Below are 17208 nucleotides of genomic sequence, written 5' to 3'. Positions count from 1 at the left end.
CTGTGCAAGATACTTTTTTATTTTAAGGGAAAATAGGTGGTTTTCAAGACTGAAGGTCTTGACAAACTTATGAACATAGGCACCTAGTATTTACTAAAATTTTGTATGTTAAATCTACTGATTCTGAAAATACACCTAAAACTGCTAAAACATGATGCTATGCATCTAGCTCAATTACCAGTTATTTTCAGTTGTAAAGATGGTTTAGAAAGTAATTAAAAACTTAAGCTTATGAGATCATCATTATGAAATGAAACTGCAAGTCCATACTTTCACAGCCCACCACTGCCAAGTACAATGTTCTTCCAATGACAACAGTAATTTGCATAATTATTTCTTACAATCAAATAAATCTTAATTCTTACAAAATCAAAATTAAGCATTACAGAGATATAGTACTCTAACTTGCTTAATGGATCTTTGTGTTGTATTAACTACTATCTGCTGATAGTATAGTTCCACAAAAAAATTGTAAACATTCATCTACTTTTTTCACAAAACGCCTAGAAATAGGGATTGTGTGTTGGGATTTTTCCAAGGAAGCAAAAGGCAGGACCTAATTTTTGTTTTCTTATAGTCATTTAAGCTCTCTACATGAACAGTGAGGTTTTGAGGTGTGCTCTTAAAGATATGGAAGAAAAAAAAAAAAATCTCTAACAAATACTCCTTGTGTATGTCCGTTCCCCTTGTGTGAATGTATGTCATATGCCATACCTGGAGAGAGGCTTTCTCTTTTCTAGGAAATCTGTCTCTGTGTATAGTGGTAAATATGATTTCACACAAGATTTGTTTACTTTCTTATTTTTATGACAACCCGTGTCAGAAAGGTTGTTTGTTTAATGTTTTAAATACCAGTAGGGCAAGCCCTTATAGATCAAATAGAATTTTGACAATTGCATACATGTTAACATACAGGTATACATATGTTTATCATATGTAAAATAGGAATTCAAAAGTACGGGTCAGTACATTTGAGACCCTTGTTATGATATTATAAAAACAAAGAGTGTGGAGACCTACTGTTTCTCTTTCCCCTTGCTTTACAGGGAAAGCTGCGTGAAATGTTGATATGCTATGCTACTGTTTTCAGCTGATTTCAACTGTTTTGGATCTGTGCTTGCTTAACTTTTCTAAGGAAAGCACAAACTATTTGCAAAGATCTATCTTATTTTCACAAATTGAAAAAAAAAAAAGTTAAAATTCATGTTTATATTGATACATCCATGTCAAAGTTCATTCTCCCTCCTCATGCAAATGGCTCATGTTGATAAATTAGTTGTGCTTCAAGATAAACACCTAAAACAAATGTTCCCTTTTTTCCTTTTACTGTAAATCAATAAATTGGAGATTAAGATTTGCTTCTACACAGTGAAATAAATGTTTGCAATTAATTGAACGTTGTTTTCAGTGTGTAAGCTTAGAGACATATTCATTAAATAGACTGTGGGACTGTAGTTGTACTCTATTGAGTGTATTCTCTGGGGGAATTATACATAAATAACTATTTTTTTTTAATGATGCAGAGTTGAATAGTACATCAATTTAGGCTGACATCCTCTATGGTGTCTCCAGAAAAACATGAAATGGGAAAAGATAATAGCATGGATAATCACATGACTCTGAAGAAATGATGACTCATTTTACAAAATCCACAGGAAGAATAAATGTAGTATCTGACTGTATTTTATCAGTCTATTTTTAACTTCTGCTACATTCAGAATTTAAATGCTTACCTTTAAAGAAGTGTTATAATCTCTGTTTTCATTTGAAATTAAGCTCATTTTGATAAAGTTTTGCTAGTTGTAGCTTGTGAGGGGTTTTTTTTGGTTGGTTATTTTGTCTTATGAATCAAGAGTTTTTACAAGATTAGGCCTGGTCGTTTTGCTTGATAAGTTTGAACATGCATTTTTAAATATAGTGAAGCAGAATATATGTGAATTTTTCTAATGTGTAGAACTGTAAATCTAGACTTCCTTGTTTTTATTTTGCCACCTGTGTAAGATTTACTTCTATTTTGTAATGTGTTTACCTATTATTATCTGTATCTCAGTTGTGTCTAGAGCAGGATTATTCATCCTACAGATGCACAACTGACTGTCCAGTGGATCATTCTACTCCTGTTTTCCTTCCTGGGTACAAGTAGATTGTTCTTGTTTATAGTGTCCATCCATTCATGTCTGTGTTTTCTGGCAGTACCACTGTCTGTCCCATGCAAGAGTGCACATGCGGTCTTCTTTCCAGGACAGCAATGCTATCCAGAAAAGACTGGTACAATTTATTGTCTCCCAGGAGGTAATGCCAGATTTGGAGGGGGTAAAAAAAAGAAAACAAACTCAAACCCAACAAACTCGCAAAGGAAAATCCAACCAACAAATCCAAGCCACCTCCCCACCTTTCCCCCAACCTTGTGGAAGGAGCTTTGTCTAAACAGTCATTCTATGTGCATCTGTGAAGTTGCTTATTCTTTCATATGAAAGTATTTCTCCTTGTCTCTTCTGAATTGCACCCCATTTATTTCAGACTGCATCTCTAATTTGTTTCAGTCGTTCTGAAATCTAATCCTCTTTTCAAGTATTTCCATCCTTTGAAGTTTGATAATATCTTTGACTGACTGTAGAGCAGGCCTATTAATTCATCTAAGTCATTAATGAAAATACTGAATGGTATGAAAGCAGTCTAAATAGGCCCGAAATACAGAATACTAATGTGAAATTCTATGTGATGATCTTAATAAAATCTAGTTTTGTTAGTGAAGCTTCAATAAGTGGTTTCTGAATAAGCTTTTGCCAAAGGTATACAGAGAACATTTTTCCTGACTTGCTTATAGAGACTGTCCTGAGAAATATCATCAGATTCAAGATAGGCAGTGGTTGTTATTTTTAAAATGTGTGGTTTTAATTTTATTCAGTATCGAAAGGTCAACTAATGTTAGCTCTAATATGCTTGCTACATTTTCAAATATCTTTGTACTTCGTTCTAGAAACATCTACTAAGCTGCCGTATTCTCTTTGTATTCATCAATGCTTTCCAAAATACCCTTATTCAGCACGCTGCGTCTGTAAAAGCAACCAGCATAAAACTGGGCAACCACTAGCTCATATACCACAGATTATTTTTGTTATGGTGAATGCTATTCTTTCCTTGCCAATTTTCTTTTTCCTCTTATCTGTTTATATCCATCTCCTTACATCTTACTGGTTGCTTTATTCCGTATTTGTCTAGTGTGTAACACAGGAGGATCTTGGTCAAGAATTCCTTCTCGAACTTAAAATATAAATAATAACAGGAATGACCAGAAGAGGAACAAATCCAGAAAGTAAAATACAGGATAGATTAACCATCTTCTTTGTATCCTGTGTTGAAATTCTTTACGGTTGCAGAGGGGGAGATTGTGTGGGCTGAGTAACAGAGCTTTCCCTGGTAGTCAAGGAGATCCTTTATGCTATTCATATTTTAGATAGAAATGTGTTTTAACATCACGGTATGTTGTTTGAGAAGGTTTCATGTTGTGTACCTTTAGAGTTGGAATTTTATATTTTGCTCTGATGATTCCAGGTGTTAACATCTGACCTGGAAAACAGGGAGAAGCAGCAGGAAAAAATGCTGGACCAGCTAAAGGAGATACAGAGTTGCTACAAGGCTTGTGAGAATGAACATAGACAAACAGAACTGCAGTCTGCTGAGTTAGCTCAACAGGTTGAAGAGAGTACCAGGGAAGCAGAACGGTACCTCGCTGAATTCAAGCATTCAGAGGCACTCAGGCTGGAGACTGAGAAAAAAAGAGAAGATTTGAAGGTGAGAGCACAGGAAACCATCCGCCAGTGGAAGCTGAAATGTAAGAAACTGGATCGTGAGCTGGAAAAACAAAATGAAACTATCAACCAACTAATGGACAAGAACAGTCAGGTAAGATAGACTGGAGGTTTTTTTGTACGCTTTCCATTTGTTTTAGAAATGAAGATAAGGACTTTATGCAAACTGTGACTTAAACCACTTTCCACCTTAAGTTCTGGACCAAATTTTCTGATGAACTTCAAAACAGCTAATAGGTGGCGATGTTTTTTTAGCTATTACGGAGTTCCATGTTCTCTTCTTTACCCAGTATTTATTCCAGTCTCTTCACTTAATCAAATTTAATCAAAGTTTCTTCTTTAAAAGAAGAAAGCTTCTCTATGAATGTTGCTTTTATTTTATCTTTTCAGTTAAGGGTTAACATAACTTAAGTTTATTTTTAATTAATTTTTAAGGAAATAGCGTGGTGTTACTTTTTGTAAAAAATTTTAATCACATTAAGTAATAATCCATATTCAAGTTTCTTGAACAACTTTCTTGTTCTGTGTTTCTTATATTTTTGTAACTATTTTTTCTTATCTTTCAGAGCCTTTTATTTGAAAAAAAATCAGTTTGAAAATTTATCATGTAAGATTTCTGGGCTTTTCATTTGTTTGTTAAGTGTGGTAAACCACTTATTCCTCTCTTCTGCCTCCTCCAAAGTTTCTCAAAAAAATTGGATTTTTTTTTTTTTTTAATTAACAGAATTTCTTGGCTTTCTACTCCTGACACTGCTTTAAAGACAAGCACTCACATCAGTGCTCATGCTGATCATCCCCTCTTGGAATAGTAGTAGGAAACTTTCCTTCTGTTTGTAATGAGTCTGTGGGTCTTTGTATCTTCCAGTGGCTGGGTCAAAAGGTGCCCGCTTCCACAGCGGCTGGTGTAGTGCTAAGCTTCATTGCTGTGGGCTTTTATCTTAACTTACATGCTCTGCTGGTGCAGTCTATCATATTGTATGGTCTACTTTTGTTTTTGTAGAGCTTCTCTCACCTCTTTTTACTTATTTGCTAGTGACGTGCATCCAATTTAGGTTACTAAATCTGATGGTCGTGGGATGGCTCCATGCCATCCTTTGCTTTGCTTTGTCCTGCTCAAAGATTGTAGTTTTCAAGGGGTATGTGGTGTGAAGTATGGGATGTCTGTGTTCATGTCTGTGTTGTTTCTGATCCAGTAACCTGTTCTGAGAACAGTATGTGAATGTATGAGCATGGTCAAAGCACAGGAGAAGCCACAATGGAGCTAATACTGAATTAAAATGAATAAAAGCAGATCTAAGCTGTGATTTCTGGGATTGCTGTTTCTCTCCTGGACTAGCTAGCATATTCCTTATTTTTTATTATTATTTGCTCTACCCATGCTCCAACAATTCATTCCATAGCAATCTTTTTGTATTGGTTAACCATAGCAGTTGTCTGAGGAAATAAAGTTCGCAAACATTTCATAGAATCATAGAATGGTTAGGGTTGGAAGGGACTTCAAAGATCATCTAGTTCCAACCCCCCTGCCATGGGCAGGGAAACCCTCCACTACACCAGGTTGCCCAAAGCCTCATCCAACCTGGCCCTGAACACTTCCAGGGATGGGGCATCTACAACTTCTCTGGGCAACCTGTTCCAGTGCCTCACCACCCTCTGAGTGAAAAATTTCTTCCTTATATCTAATCTGTATCTACCCTCTTTCAGTTTAAAGCCATTGCCCCTTGTCCTATCACTACATGCCCTTGTAAAAAGTCCCTCTCCAGCTTTCCTGTAGGCCCCCTTTAAGTACTGGAAAGCTGCAGTAAGATCACCCCGGAGCCTTCTCTTCTGCAGGCTGAACAGCCTCAACTCTCTCAGCCTGTCTTCATAGCAGAGGTTGTCCAGCCCTCTGATCATCTACGTGGTCATCTTTTGCCTAGGTAAATAGGAGTGTTAAGGAAAGGAAGAAAACCTGAATCATTTAGAAATCAGATGTGCCTTGCATAATAGATAAATGAGAAGGAAAAAAAAAAAGAGGGGAGCGAGCTGTGAATAACAAGCAGGAGGAACCCCAAAAGGCTTTGAAATCACTCTTCATGTAAACGTGTGGACAAGTCTTTAATGGCAATTGATAGTGTTTTCCACATTGCAATTTTCTTTGTTACATCAGATTCCTTGATACGGATTTTACCTCTTTTTATGTGACAAATGCGTAAAAATGCTAAATATAGTCACTTTGATTTAAGTTCCGTTTAAGAAATGCTGTCAGTGTTCGTTCCTATTTTCAAAATCATCAGCATCTTGCCAACAAGTTTGAGGTGGGTGTGACTCCTGAAGAAAATCTTTTTATTGGAGGATACGTAATATCAAATAAACTGTGTGTTGTTGTGGAGGTGAAAAAAATAGAACCAATATTTCATATTCTCAATACAAAGTTATAGACAGTTTCCTTATGAGGGTATAATCAATCTAGATGCAGCATTTGTGATAAGCTTCAGGGAACTAGATAAACATCATTCAACCAGCTTCGAAATATACACACAATTAACATCTGAGACAAAACTCTGTAAAAATAAAAGAAAAAGGAGAAATGGCAGTCTGTTGTCTTTGTTTTATGTTACAGGACTTCAAATGGTTGATGGCAAATTTTCAGAAATGGATTACAATTGTAGCTGGCAATTTTGAGATGTTCCAAATATTTGCAGACAATGGGTGGGCTATAGCAAGATTGTTTAAGTTTTATTCTTTTAGAGTTATTGGGATAATTTGGTTAAAATCTTACCTATGTGGTTATCCTTGATATTAGTTGACAGTGGAGTCTCTAACATCTTGTGTCTTTTGAAATGTATTTGCTTCTAAGTATGGAATGTAGAAAGCATGATAGCCATTACCTCATATTCTTGATTTATTATTTTTGTATTTTATTTTGCATTGCTTATTCTTGATATAATTATAAATTGTGTTATTATTTTTAATCTGCACACTGTTAACCTGAATTGCCATCTTGTTCTGGATTGCTTCATGTAACTTTGCTATATCTATTAAAAATGTCTACTGTTTGTGGAATTTGTGGAATTAGTGAGTAAAATTCAGTATAAGATTTATTTAAGCCAGTTTAAAGAATCCAGTAGTTTGTGATATATCAGGAAAATCTCATCCCTTTATCATTCTTGTTTTCCTATATTAGAAGCTGTATGTGTCTTATCATAGATGTACTGTCAATTCCTTCTTATTTTAAACAGAATGTTAAAATAATTAAATTGTAGCTTGAGATAAGTAATTGGGAATGCTGTATGTAACATGAGTTTAATGAAATGTAGTACTTAGTAAAATGTGTACTTGCAGTGCAAGCTTTTTCTGTCATTTAGTGCATTTTCTAGGATTTTTTAACTTGAAATATATCGATGTTGGGGGGGAAAAAAAGCCCCAGCCCTTAAGGTCCTTAGGAAAGCAGTGGAGTTTTTATTAAATGTGACTGATTTTTATTTTGAAGATGAAGTCTTCATTTGTTGGCTTTGATGCCTGAGTGAACCAGAATTTAACTGCTATTCATTCATCTACTGTGTGCAGTTTCAAAAGAATTTAAAGTTAATATACTTCATATGTAATATTTTAGAAAATAGGCAAAACAAGTCAGCCTATGAAATGGACCTATTGGTAAGATGTGTGTGACCGGTAGTCCTCCCTGTTTTCTGCTATGTTACTGTATAGCCTCATTTCCTTCATCTTGATTTTTGGAGGAGCTAGCAAAGAAACCCGTATCAGTCTGCAAAGAGGGTGAGAAAGGCAAGGGATTAACCAAAACTATCCCTGCTTAGGAGGCTAGATCATTTAAGGACAAATACATGTTTGACATCACAAATGTTCTGTGTCTAAATTTAAAGAAACACTGAACACATTTGAACTGAGTTCAAAACAAGCAAAACTTTCGTATTTTCACAGAACAATGTGTGCTAATTATTCCTTTGACAATAGGGAATGTCTAAGGAAGTTCTTCCAACAATTTTCTTTAATTTTCTTTAATTACTTTAGGTTGCACTGGGTTTCTTTTTCTTCTTTCCTAGGCCGTCAAAGAAAAGGATGACCTCAGAAGTCAACTCCTCTCTGCTATACACCAAATAGAAAACCTTCAGAAAGAGCTGAATGATGTGCTTACAAAGAGAGCCCAGCAGGAAGAACTACTCCACCACAAAGAGTTAAAACTGAATGAAATGAAGTCTCACCAGGTATCTCTTGAAGAAGAGATCAAAGAAGTTAAAGGTACTGTAAATAAATTGGAGAATGAGTTGACAAAGCAAGTCTTTCTACAAAATCAAATGCAAGCTGAAAAGGAACACTTGGAGTCAGAACTTGCAACTAGTAACTTGATCCATAAAAAAGACCAAGAAAGACTCTTAGAAATGCAAGCAGATGTAAAAAACTTAAGCTCTGTACGAGTGGAACTAACAAACAGATTAGCAGAAGAGGAGAAAGTCAAAAAGGAATTACATAAGAGCCTCTCAGATCTCCAGAAACAGCAGGAATCTAAGCATGAAGAGATGACTTCAGCTAACAGGCAGCTGAAGATGGAAAGAGAGATTCACCAACAGGAGTTGGCAGATCTTAGATCAGAGTTACAAAATGTTAACATCAAACATGAACGAAATGTTCAAGAGCTCATGAAACTCCTTAAACAAGAAAAGGATGATGCAGAGGCTCAGATTAGAATGCTAAAGGTACTGCTTCTGAAGAATTCCAGTGTCAGACTTTTTTTTTCCCCCCCTATTAGGTGATGAAGGTAATAAATCGTGGCCTTTAAAACATTTAACACACATTTTATTGCAAGTCATTATAGAAGTCTAAAGTTCAGGATAAAAAATGTAATAGTAACAGTTTTAGGTCAAAAGATTTTCCTAGTTCAAAAGTAGCAAAATAGGTATGTCTGTGATTGGAACAGGAGATATTTGAGGCTGTAGTGTTTTAATATGATTTGATCCTTTCTTCTTCAACTGTTATTTTTACAATTACTGTCATGAACCTATTAAAGAACTTGCAGTATTTCATGGATGATGCATTTTTGTAAACATTTAAATACATGATGCAAAAATAGTGTCATTGTATCTGGAAACACTTTAGAATGTGAATGGTGATAATATATAACACTTTTTAAGGTTAATTTTGATAGTTCTTTCTATTTGAAAGAGTTTTTAGGATTTCTAATTTCTGTACAATTTCTCAGAAAAGTGACTGTGTTTATATAGTAAAGAATGAAATACAGCATTTCACTTACGAAGAAGCAAGTTAATGTCTGTAGTTGGCGTCATTTGCTCCTGATTCGAGGCTGTTGCATTGGAAAGAAAGTAAGCATTTTTGTGACTTTCAGTCATAGAATCATAGAATCATAGAAAGGTTAGGGTTGGAAGGGACCTCAAAGATCATCTAGTTCCAACCCCCCTGCCATGGGCAGGGAAACCCTCCACTACACCAGGTTGCCCAAAGCCTCATCCAACCTGGCCTTGAACACTTCCAGGGATGGGACATCTACAACTTCTCTGGGCAACCTGTTCCAGTGCCTCACCACCCTCTGAGTGAAAAATTTCTTCTTTATATCTAATTTAAATCTACCCTCTTTCAATTTAAAGCCATTGCGTCTGAATAAAATTGAAAAGTTAAGTTTGAGTGGTCTAAACTACACAATTAACTGTCAACAGTTGTATAAGCTATACATTACACTTTCATTGAAGCTGTTTCGATTACATGGTTAAATATATGTGTAAGATAGTATTTTGTATGTTCTGATAATAATTTGTATATTCATATTACTGGAGGCAGTAGTTCTCCAGATAGGTTGTAAGTTACAAACATCTTTTAAGTGCACTTCTGAAGTGCTATAAATATGCTTTCTACCTCAGTCCCATCAAATTAAAAATTTGCTGATGTAAAATTATACCAGTTTAACCATAAAAAGGTATAAAATCCTTAATCAAAGCTTAAGTGATTCATGATCAACTTCATCCTAAGTAATATAAGCATATTTATTTCCTTTCTCTTCTCACAAATATGCAACTAGTTAAAAATGCATATTTTCTACATTTTTGCAGTTATGAATTGATGTTACTTAGAAAAGGTTGGTTAGTTATTTAATATATCATTCATGGCATAATAATTGACAATAATTCTTCAGCACTTGATAACACAGATATCATTTAATGAAGATAGCAATAAAAGAACACTAGATGGTTGCTAGTGGAAGGATCATTAAAATCAAGATATTTTGACAGCAGCGTTTAACATTGGGGACTTAAATAATGCTAAATACATTACAAATTAAATGATCTGTCCAAATATGTGTGTTTTCTTTGACAATGATATTAAAATTAAGACTGTATGTTTAATATCCAGGGAGAGAAGGAAAGTATATTCTGGATAGTAGTACTCAAAAACTGAGTTGATCATGACTATGTGTTCCTCTACTACGGAAAGGTCAATCTTACAGTAAGGGCCTTGATATTGATACTGATCGTTGTACCTGAACAGAATATTTAAAAAAACCCATGGCATTCTTTCATTTACAGTGCCATGACTTTCCTAGAATCCTTAATCTACATTTTAATTTTTTTTCCACCAGCTTTGTGTCTCTGAAACAGAGAAGAGCAGAGGGCTTGAGGGAGATGAATTTTGTAAGATATTAGGGTAGGCAACTTCTTTTAGAAGTACACAGAATGATAATGCACAAGATTCTCTTGGTTCAAAGACTAAGTGCAACAAAATAGGTAATCATACTGATCTGTAGGAAGATCCGATGAGACCATGTCATCGTGCAGGTGACTTGGTTACTTTTTTTCTGAATTCATCATTACATTGCAATTGAGTTTCACTTTTATGGACATACTTTTCTTCCAAATTAAGGTAAACTTACCATGCATTTTATCAAATCGTATTTAAATATTGTAGGTTTAGGGTAGAATTTAGGGAAATTTAGGGAAATCCACCAGAAGGGTGGTTTGTTTTTTTTTTACCTATTATCCTTTTTTTCATAGAATCATAGAATCATAGAATGGTTAGGGCTGGAAGGGACCTTCAAAGGTCATCTAGTCCAACCCCCCTGCAAGGAACAGGGATATCCCCTACTAGATCAGGTTGCTCAGGGCCTTGTCCAACCTGGCCTTGAACGTCTCCAGGGATGGAGCATCCACCACCTCTCTGGGCAACCTGTTCCAGTGTTCTACCACTCTCATAGTAAAAAATTTTTTCCTAATATCCAACCTGAATCTACCTCTCTCTATTTTAAAACCATTACCCCTTGTCCTATCATAACTGGCCCTCCTGAACAGCCTCTCCCCATCTTTCCTGTAGGCCCCCTTGAGGTACTGGAAGACCGCTATAAGGTCACCCCGGAGCCTCCTCTTCTCCAGGCTGAACAGCCCCAACTCTTTCAGCCTGTCCTCATAGGAAAGGTGCTCCAGCCCTCTTATCATCTTCGTGGCCCTCCTCTGGACCCTCTCCAACTGGTCCATGTCCTTCTTATGTTGGGGACTCCAGAACTGGACGCAGTACTCCAAGTGAGGTCTCACGAGGGCAGAGTAGAGGGGGAGAATCACCTCCCTCGACCTGCTGGCCACGCTCCTCTTGATGCAGCCCAGGACGCGGTTGGCCTTCTGGGCCGCAAGAGCACATTGCCGGCTCATATTGAGCTTCTCGTCCACCAGTACTCCCAAGTCCTTCTCCTCAGGGCTGCTCTCGATCCAATCACCACCCAGTCTGTATTTATGCCTGGGATTGCCACGACCCAGATGTAGGACCTTGCATTTGGCCTGGTTAAACTTCATGAGGTTGGTACGGGCCCACCTCTCTTCAGGCTGGTAAGTTTTTGTGCCCAGTAACGTGTTGTCTTTTACTGTTACAGTAAAAATCTTGACCTTATTTATGCCTCAGCCTCGTCCAACCTTAGTAACCGCTTTTGAGAAAGCATGTACATAACCCTGTCCAATGGTTGTTAATGTTAAAGTCTTAAAAATAAACGTCAGTTGGGAGAGACTTGTGGAGTAAAGGGAAATTTAACACATTTATTAAGACCCAAAGCCTGAAACTTAACTAGAGGAGGAATTTGGAGTTACTTTCGGGAAATCAAGAGTGCAGAGCCCTGTGTTTGCAGAACCAACTGCTGCATAGTTTGTGAAAATAAATGACTTTTGATCCTATACTGTTCTTCCCTCTCTTGCCTCCTTTGTATGATACTTTCTGCTTCGCTCTTGTCTGGCTTTCTGCAGTGTGGCACTAGATTAAAAAATTGTAAGGTAGTTGAAGACTTTCTGGGGTAGTAGGAGGGGTACCATAGGAATATTGTATGTTGCAGTAGAAGTGGAGAAGAACAAAATTTTGTATGAGATGTCAATGTCGAGAAGGATCTTACTGTCTCAGTACTGAGATTCTAGTTCTTAAACTTTTAATTCTGTTTCTGCTAGAACATTCTAAAGGATTCCCAACCAATGTCTCTATAATGTCTTTTTTTTATTATTATTTAAAATGATAGATAAACTAGGCATAGGAAATTAAGTGGTTTGCTTATTGGTCCCCAATCAGCTATGTGTTTGGAAGCTCTGAATCTGTCCCCTGATTTTACTACATGCCCTCATTTGCTTTGAAAACATCCTTGTTCTCTTAGAATAATGAAATACAAAAGGTCCTTATGCCTGACAGCACTTTCTAGTATCAATTTTTAATGTAAGGTTATACAGAGATATCTATCTATACATATAAAATTGTGTATGTGTGTATTTCTTTTTGAGTTGTTTTCTATAGATACACCAAGTAGGTGTAGTTCTTTTTTTTCCTGAAGATTATCAGATGGGAAAAATGAGTTCAATCCAGATCAATTAAATTATGGTCACATCTGCCTTGTCCATACTGGAAATTAATAAAAATTAACTTTCTCCATTGTGTCTCAAAGGTAATATAAGTGAGGAATTTGGTTCTTGGATTGTCTCCATCTGCATAGACATTATAATACAATTACCTTTAGTAGGAACTGAAAAGTTGATTTTATGAGCGTATTCACAGACAATGTGTTAGACGTTGCAGGCTTGTCTTTGTGTCCATAAGTCTTTGTGGACTTCAGACACCGAAGGTCTTTCTCAGAATTGTCCTTCAGAGGAGCTTTTGTGCTCTGTTAGCTCTGGTGTCTAAATTAACTCGTAAAACTTCTCTCCTTACCCTTCTTTCCCATAAAAGTTATATTTATAGTGTAATTGGGAGAATAGAATTTTTGCTTTTCCTCAGGAAGGAATTTACTCCGCAGGGTTTTTTTTTTGTGTGTAACTGCGTCTCACAATTCATCTAATATGAAGCTGGTTTTCAGTAATATGTGTGTAATTTCCTTCTTTGTTTTGTGTATTTTTTGCATTTTCTTAGATATTCTAGAGGATTTCTCAAATCTCAGTTTCAGTCAGTGATCTTTTCCACTGAAAACCAATATACTTTATTCACTCACCTATTTAGAGCTTTCAAGGCCCTTCAGTGTTTTCTTTATTTTCCCTGCAATGTTTCCATGAATAGCATTAAAACCACACAAATCTAGAAATTAAAAATACCAAATATTTGCAGTTATTTCCTTGCAGATATAAATTTAGTATAAGGTCCTGAAATGAAATGATAGTTTTAGAGTGTCTGATTCCAAATTATTTCAGTAATGGAAAAGTTGCATAAATACTAGGCTTCTTAAGGTGATGTAAGCTGATGAGTGTAGCAGAGTTGAAATGCAGAATCTGAGACTTCTGTTTACTGCTTTTAACACGCTGTATGGTTCTATAACTGTGATACAAGTTTTCCATGTTCAAATAAGTGATTGCACTTAATATAACTTCAGTGTAAAAAAATAAATGGATTTATCCTTCCCTGATAGTGTTCCATGGATTTGAAACTTTACAGCCTGGGAATGTTTTAAAATAACCCTTATAATGACTTTGTAATCTGTTTCCCCATTACCATCAGATGGAACTTGTAGAAGAGAAAAACGTAGTCAAGACTCAGTGTCGACAACTGGAGAAGATAAAAATTGAGTGTGATAAATTGACAGAAGAATTAACCCAAAATGAAGAAGAAAATATAAAACTCAGGCAGAAATGTGAGTTTGTAAAACAAGAACTGGAGAAAAAGGTAAACTTACTTGGTTTTAATCATGATTTGTCAGTCTTTCTGCTGATAAATAAAATAAATGCTTAATCATAGAAATAGATGGTAAACTTAATATGTACATGTGGTTTTTTGTATTTTAAAGAATATACACGGTTATATTGTAGTACACAGTTTCTATATAACTCAAAGAAGGCAAAAGTGCTTTGGCTGAGTCGTAAGTTGTCTCTCTCCAAAGATTTGATAATACTATTTAGGAGTAGAAATGGAAGTCCTTTTGCCTGCTCTATTTCTAGTATAGGTAACAAATGTTTAACCAAACACTTCTAGTTTTCTTCACATTTTCTTAGTTTCAGGGCAATTATTCATAATTTAGAGCTAATTTGGCGTAGATAAGCAATGTAGGCACAGTAAAAGAAATCCTAAATAACTTGATGAAAAATATTTTCCGCTTGAGTATTTAAAACACAGCAAATTTTTAAAGAAATTCACATCCCTTTCTTGTACTGGCACTGTATTTCTAGTGATGGATGATGTCTGTCAGCCATTTTTGCTGCCTAGTGTTCTGATTATTAATATTTACTATCAAATATTAATTTGTAGTCTCACAACCTGGAGTTGTCAGCCTTTCATTTAAAAAATCTAGTGATAAATACACAGTTGCTGAAGAATTTTATTTTGTAACTTCTCTTTCCGCTTTCTTGGGTTCTACTTTTTTTCCACAGCATTGCTTTTTAGTATGTTTTTCTGAAGGTGAATGTATTTTATGTTGTGCTGGTTTTGTATCTTAAATTTCTCTTCCTGCAACATTGTGATTTCAGTTAAGTATTTCTATACATGGATGAAGTTTTACCTTCTCCAGTGTAAAGCACATGCCTGTCAGTATTGATTAATTCATATTAAGACAACATTGAAAATGATTGATTCTAATCTTTGACAAATTTGATTTCCTAGATTAAAATTCAAGAAAACAATCAAACAAAAAAAACCTGTGCATCCTACAGGAAATAGCTTACAATTTTTTCATGATATCTTCATTTTTAAAAATGGATATTTTAGCCTCTAGCTGGAAGATTCTTGCTCTTCTATGTCAATTTAGTAATTTCTCACCCTTGAGACAATAAGTTTCTTGACATAGGCATTTATATTAACATGGTACAAGAGGCTTGTTCATTGATTTCGCATGGACTGCTGAATACTCATCAGATAATTCTTCATTAGCTCGATGGTTTCAAAATATTTAAATCTGATTAGAGGCCCATGGATATTGTAGATCCTTTGTGGCTTTTCAGGTTTGTCAATTTAATTTTCAACTTGTATTTCGTTGTTATAAATGAAGTTCACAGCATGACTTAGGTGTTGAGATGAAGATCTAATGGTGTTATTTTGAATGTAGGTAAAGTGAAGTGATTGTTTGGAAATGCTATTAGCTCCTTTCCTCGTATTTTCAGCATATACTGTCTGTCAGTCAGTATGCTGTGACTACTAACCCTGGGAGAAAATGTTGGGAAGGGTTGGTTTGATTGTTATTTTTGAAAGTATGGAATGAGAAAATCTTAAACCCAGCATTGCTCTTGACTGTTAAACTAACAGGAAATGCTTCAAAAGCTCAACTTGTTAGACTAATGAATTTTCATTTGAGGTACATTTTAAAATGTGTTTTTTCTGGGTTGGGATTTTAGTTCTATAATATCTATTATTAAGGAAATGTGTTTGTAGGAGTGTACATAGTCTGTAGTCAGTTGTAAACTAGCTCCAACCTTACCTAATACTGGGAGGATACAGTTTTTAGACTGAGATGACCTTTTATCTCTAAGCTGAAAAAGAAGGGAGAAGCTTTTAAGCTGTGGTCTCAACCTTTGAAGGTAAATGCAGATGGAGAGTTACACTTGACTGTGTTAATTGGTTAACTTAAGAGAATATTTACTATTTTGATTTTATTGTGTATTGTTAGGATGGGGGAAATGATAATACCTCTTAAGAAATCTCATACCGGCCGTCATATTATGGTATTGCGGAAGCATATTGTCACAAAAGAATTATCTCTTTTTCTTTTTCATATGTTTTATACTTTGAATGTCATCCAGTCATTAGTGCAAATACTAATTCAAAGAAACATAGGTATTACAGATAGCTTGTATTTTTTTTCCGTGAAAATTGAAGGGGCAGAGAATAACTAAAATTTTCTATTTATTTTCTTTTTCTTATCTGCACTTCTGAGTTATTAGTGACTTCATTTCTCCTGTAGGCTCTGAAAGTAGAATATTGAGGAATGTTGGCACACTCAGAAAATCAAGCAAATGAAAAATAAAAGAAGAAATACTGAGTTGTATGCTCTCTTTTAGTCATGGTCTTTGGCAATAAAGCTTGGCATGTGATGGACTGTGTTCAGTGAGTAATGAGATAGCGTAGAATACTGCAATCTTACTGCCTTCAGAATACTGATCTAGATCGGAACTGCTATTTCAACTCCCATATATGGGTAGTGCAGAAATACTGGAAATACTAGAACCTGTGCATATTAAAAATTTTTGTGATTCCTTCAGTTTGAAATAGCCACTACCTTACTTAAGTATTTTTGTATGCATTACATGAAAAAATGAGGCTGTTTATCAGATAAGGCTTTTTCACATTTGAAGGTCACCTATATTAAAAACCACCTATTTTGCTAACAGAGGTGACACTTATATGTATATATGTATACAGCCTCCTGAAAGGAGGTTGTAGTGAGGTGGATCTCCGTCTCTTCTCCCAAGTATCAAGTTGATAGGACAAGAGGAAATGATCTCAAGTTATGCTAGGGGAGGTTTAGATCAGATATTAGGAAAAATTCTTCACCGAAAGGGTTGTCAAACACTGGAGCAGGCTGCCCAGGAAGTGGTTGAATCAGCATCCGTGGACGTATTTGAGACCTGTAGATGTGATGCTTAGGGACATGGTTTAGTGGTGTACTTGGCAGTGTTAGGTTTACAGTTGGACTCGATGGTCTTAAGGTTCTTTTCTTGCCTAAATGATTCCATTTTTCCATATATATCCCATTCACAGACCTTGTATGTTAGAAATTACCTAGCCTCCACACTCTCATGAGAGCAGTGTATGGAGATTTCCAGTAAATACAATTTAAACAGTTGCACTTTGTCATTGCCGAGGTCCATAATTAATACATTTTCAAAATTATTATTGCTTTTCTCACTGTTCTCGGTGCACTTGCACGTACTGAAATGTGCCTAGTGTTTACCCTTTGATGCATTACATCATCCTGATCTCAGCAGCAGACAATCTTCTGTCTCACACTTCTCACAAGATA

At 35.6% G+C, this 17208-nt stretch overlaps 1 protein-coding gene across 1 annotated transcript in view; it reads left to right on the top strand.

The window, feature by feature from the left end:
* Positions 1–17208, top strand: part of CEP128 (centrosomal protein 128) — a 142144-nt gene that overhangs the window by 46124 nt on the left and 78812 nt on the right. Inside the window, exons 12-14 of the mRNA XM_086613474.1 lie at positions 3556–3906; positions 7856–8506; positions 13761–13925. Of these exons, the coding sequence (XP_086469600.1) occupies positions 3556–3906; positions 7856–8506; positions 13761–13925 (1167 nt within the window). The remainder of the gene's footprint in view (positions 1–3555; positions 3907–7855; positions 8507–13760; positions 13926–17208) is intronic.

Source organism: Tauraco erythrolophus, chromosome 6 (genome assembly GCF_009769465.1).
Source record: "Tauraco erythrolophus isolate bTauEry1 chromosome 6, bTauEry1.pri, whole genome shotgun sequence".
Taxonomy (NCBI): Eukaryota; Metazoa; Chordata; class Aves; order Musophagiformes; family Musophagidae; genus Tauraco; species Tauraco erythrolophus.
The sequence above is the reverse complement of the archived record's forward strand: the minus strand, read 5'-3'. Positions and strand labels throughout refer to the sequence as shown.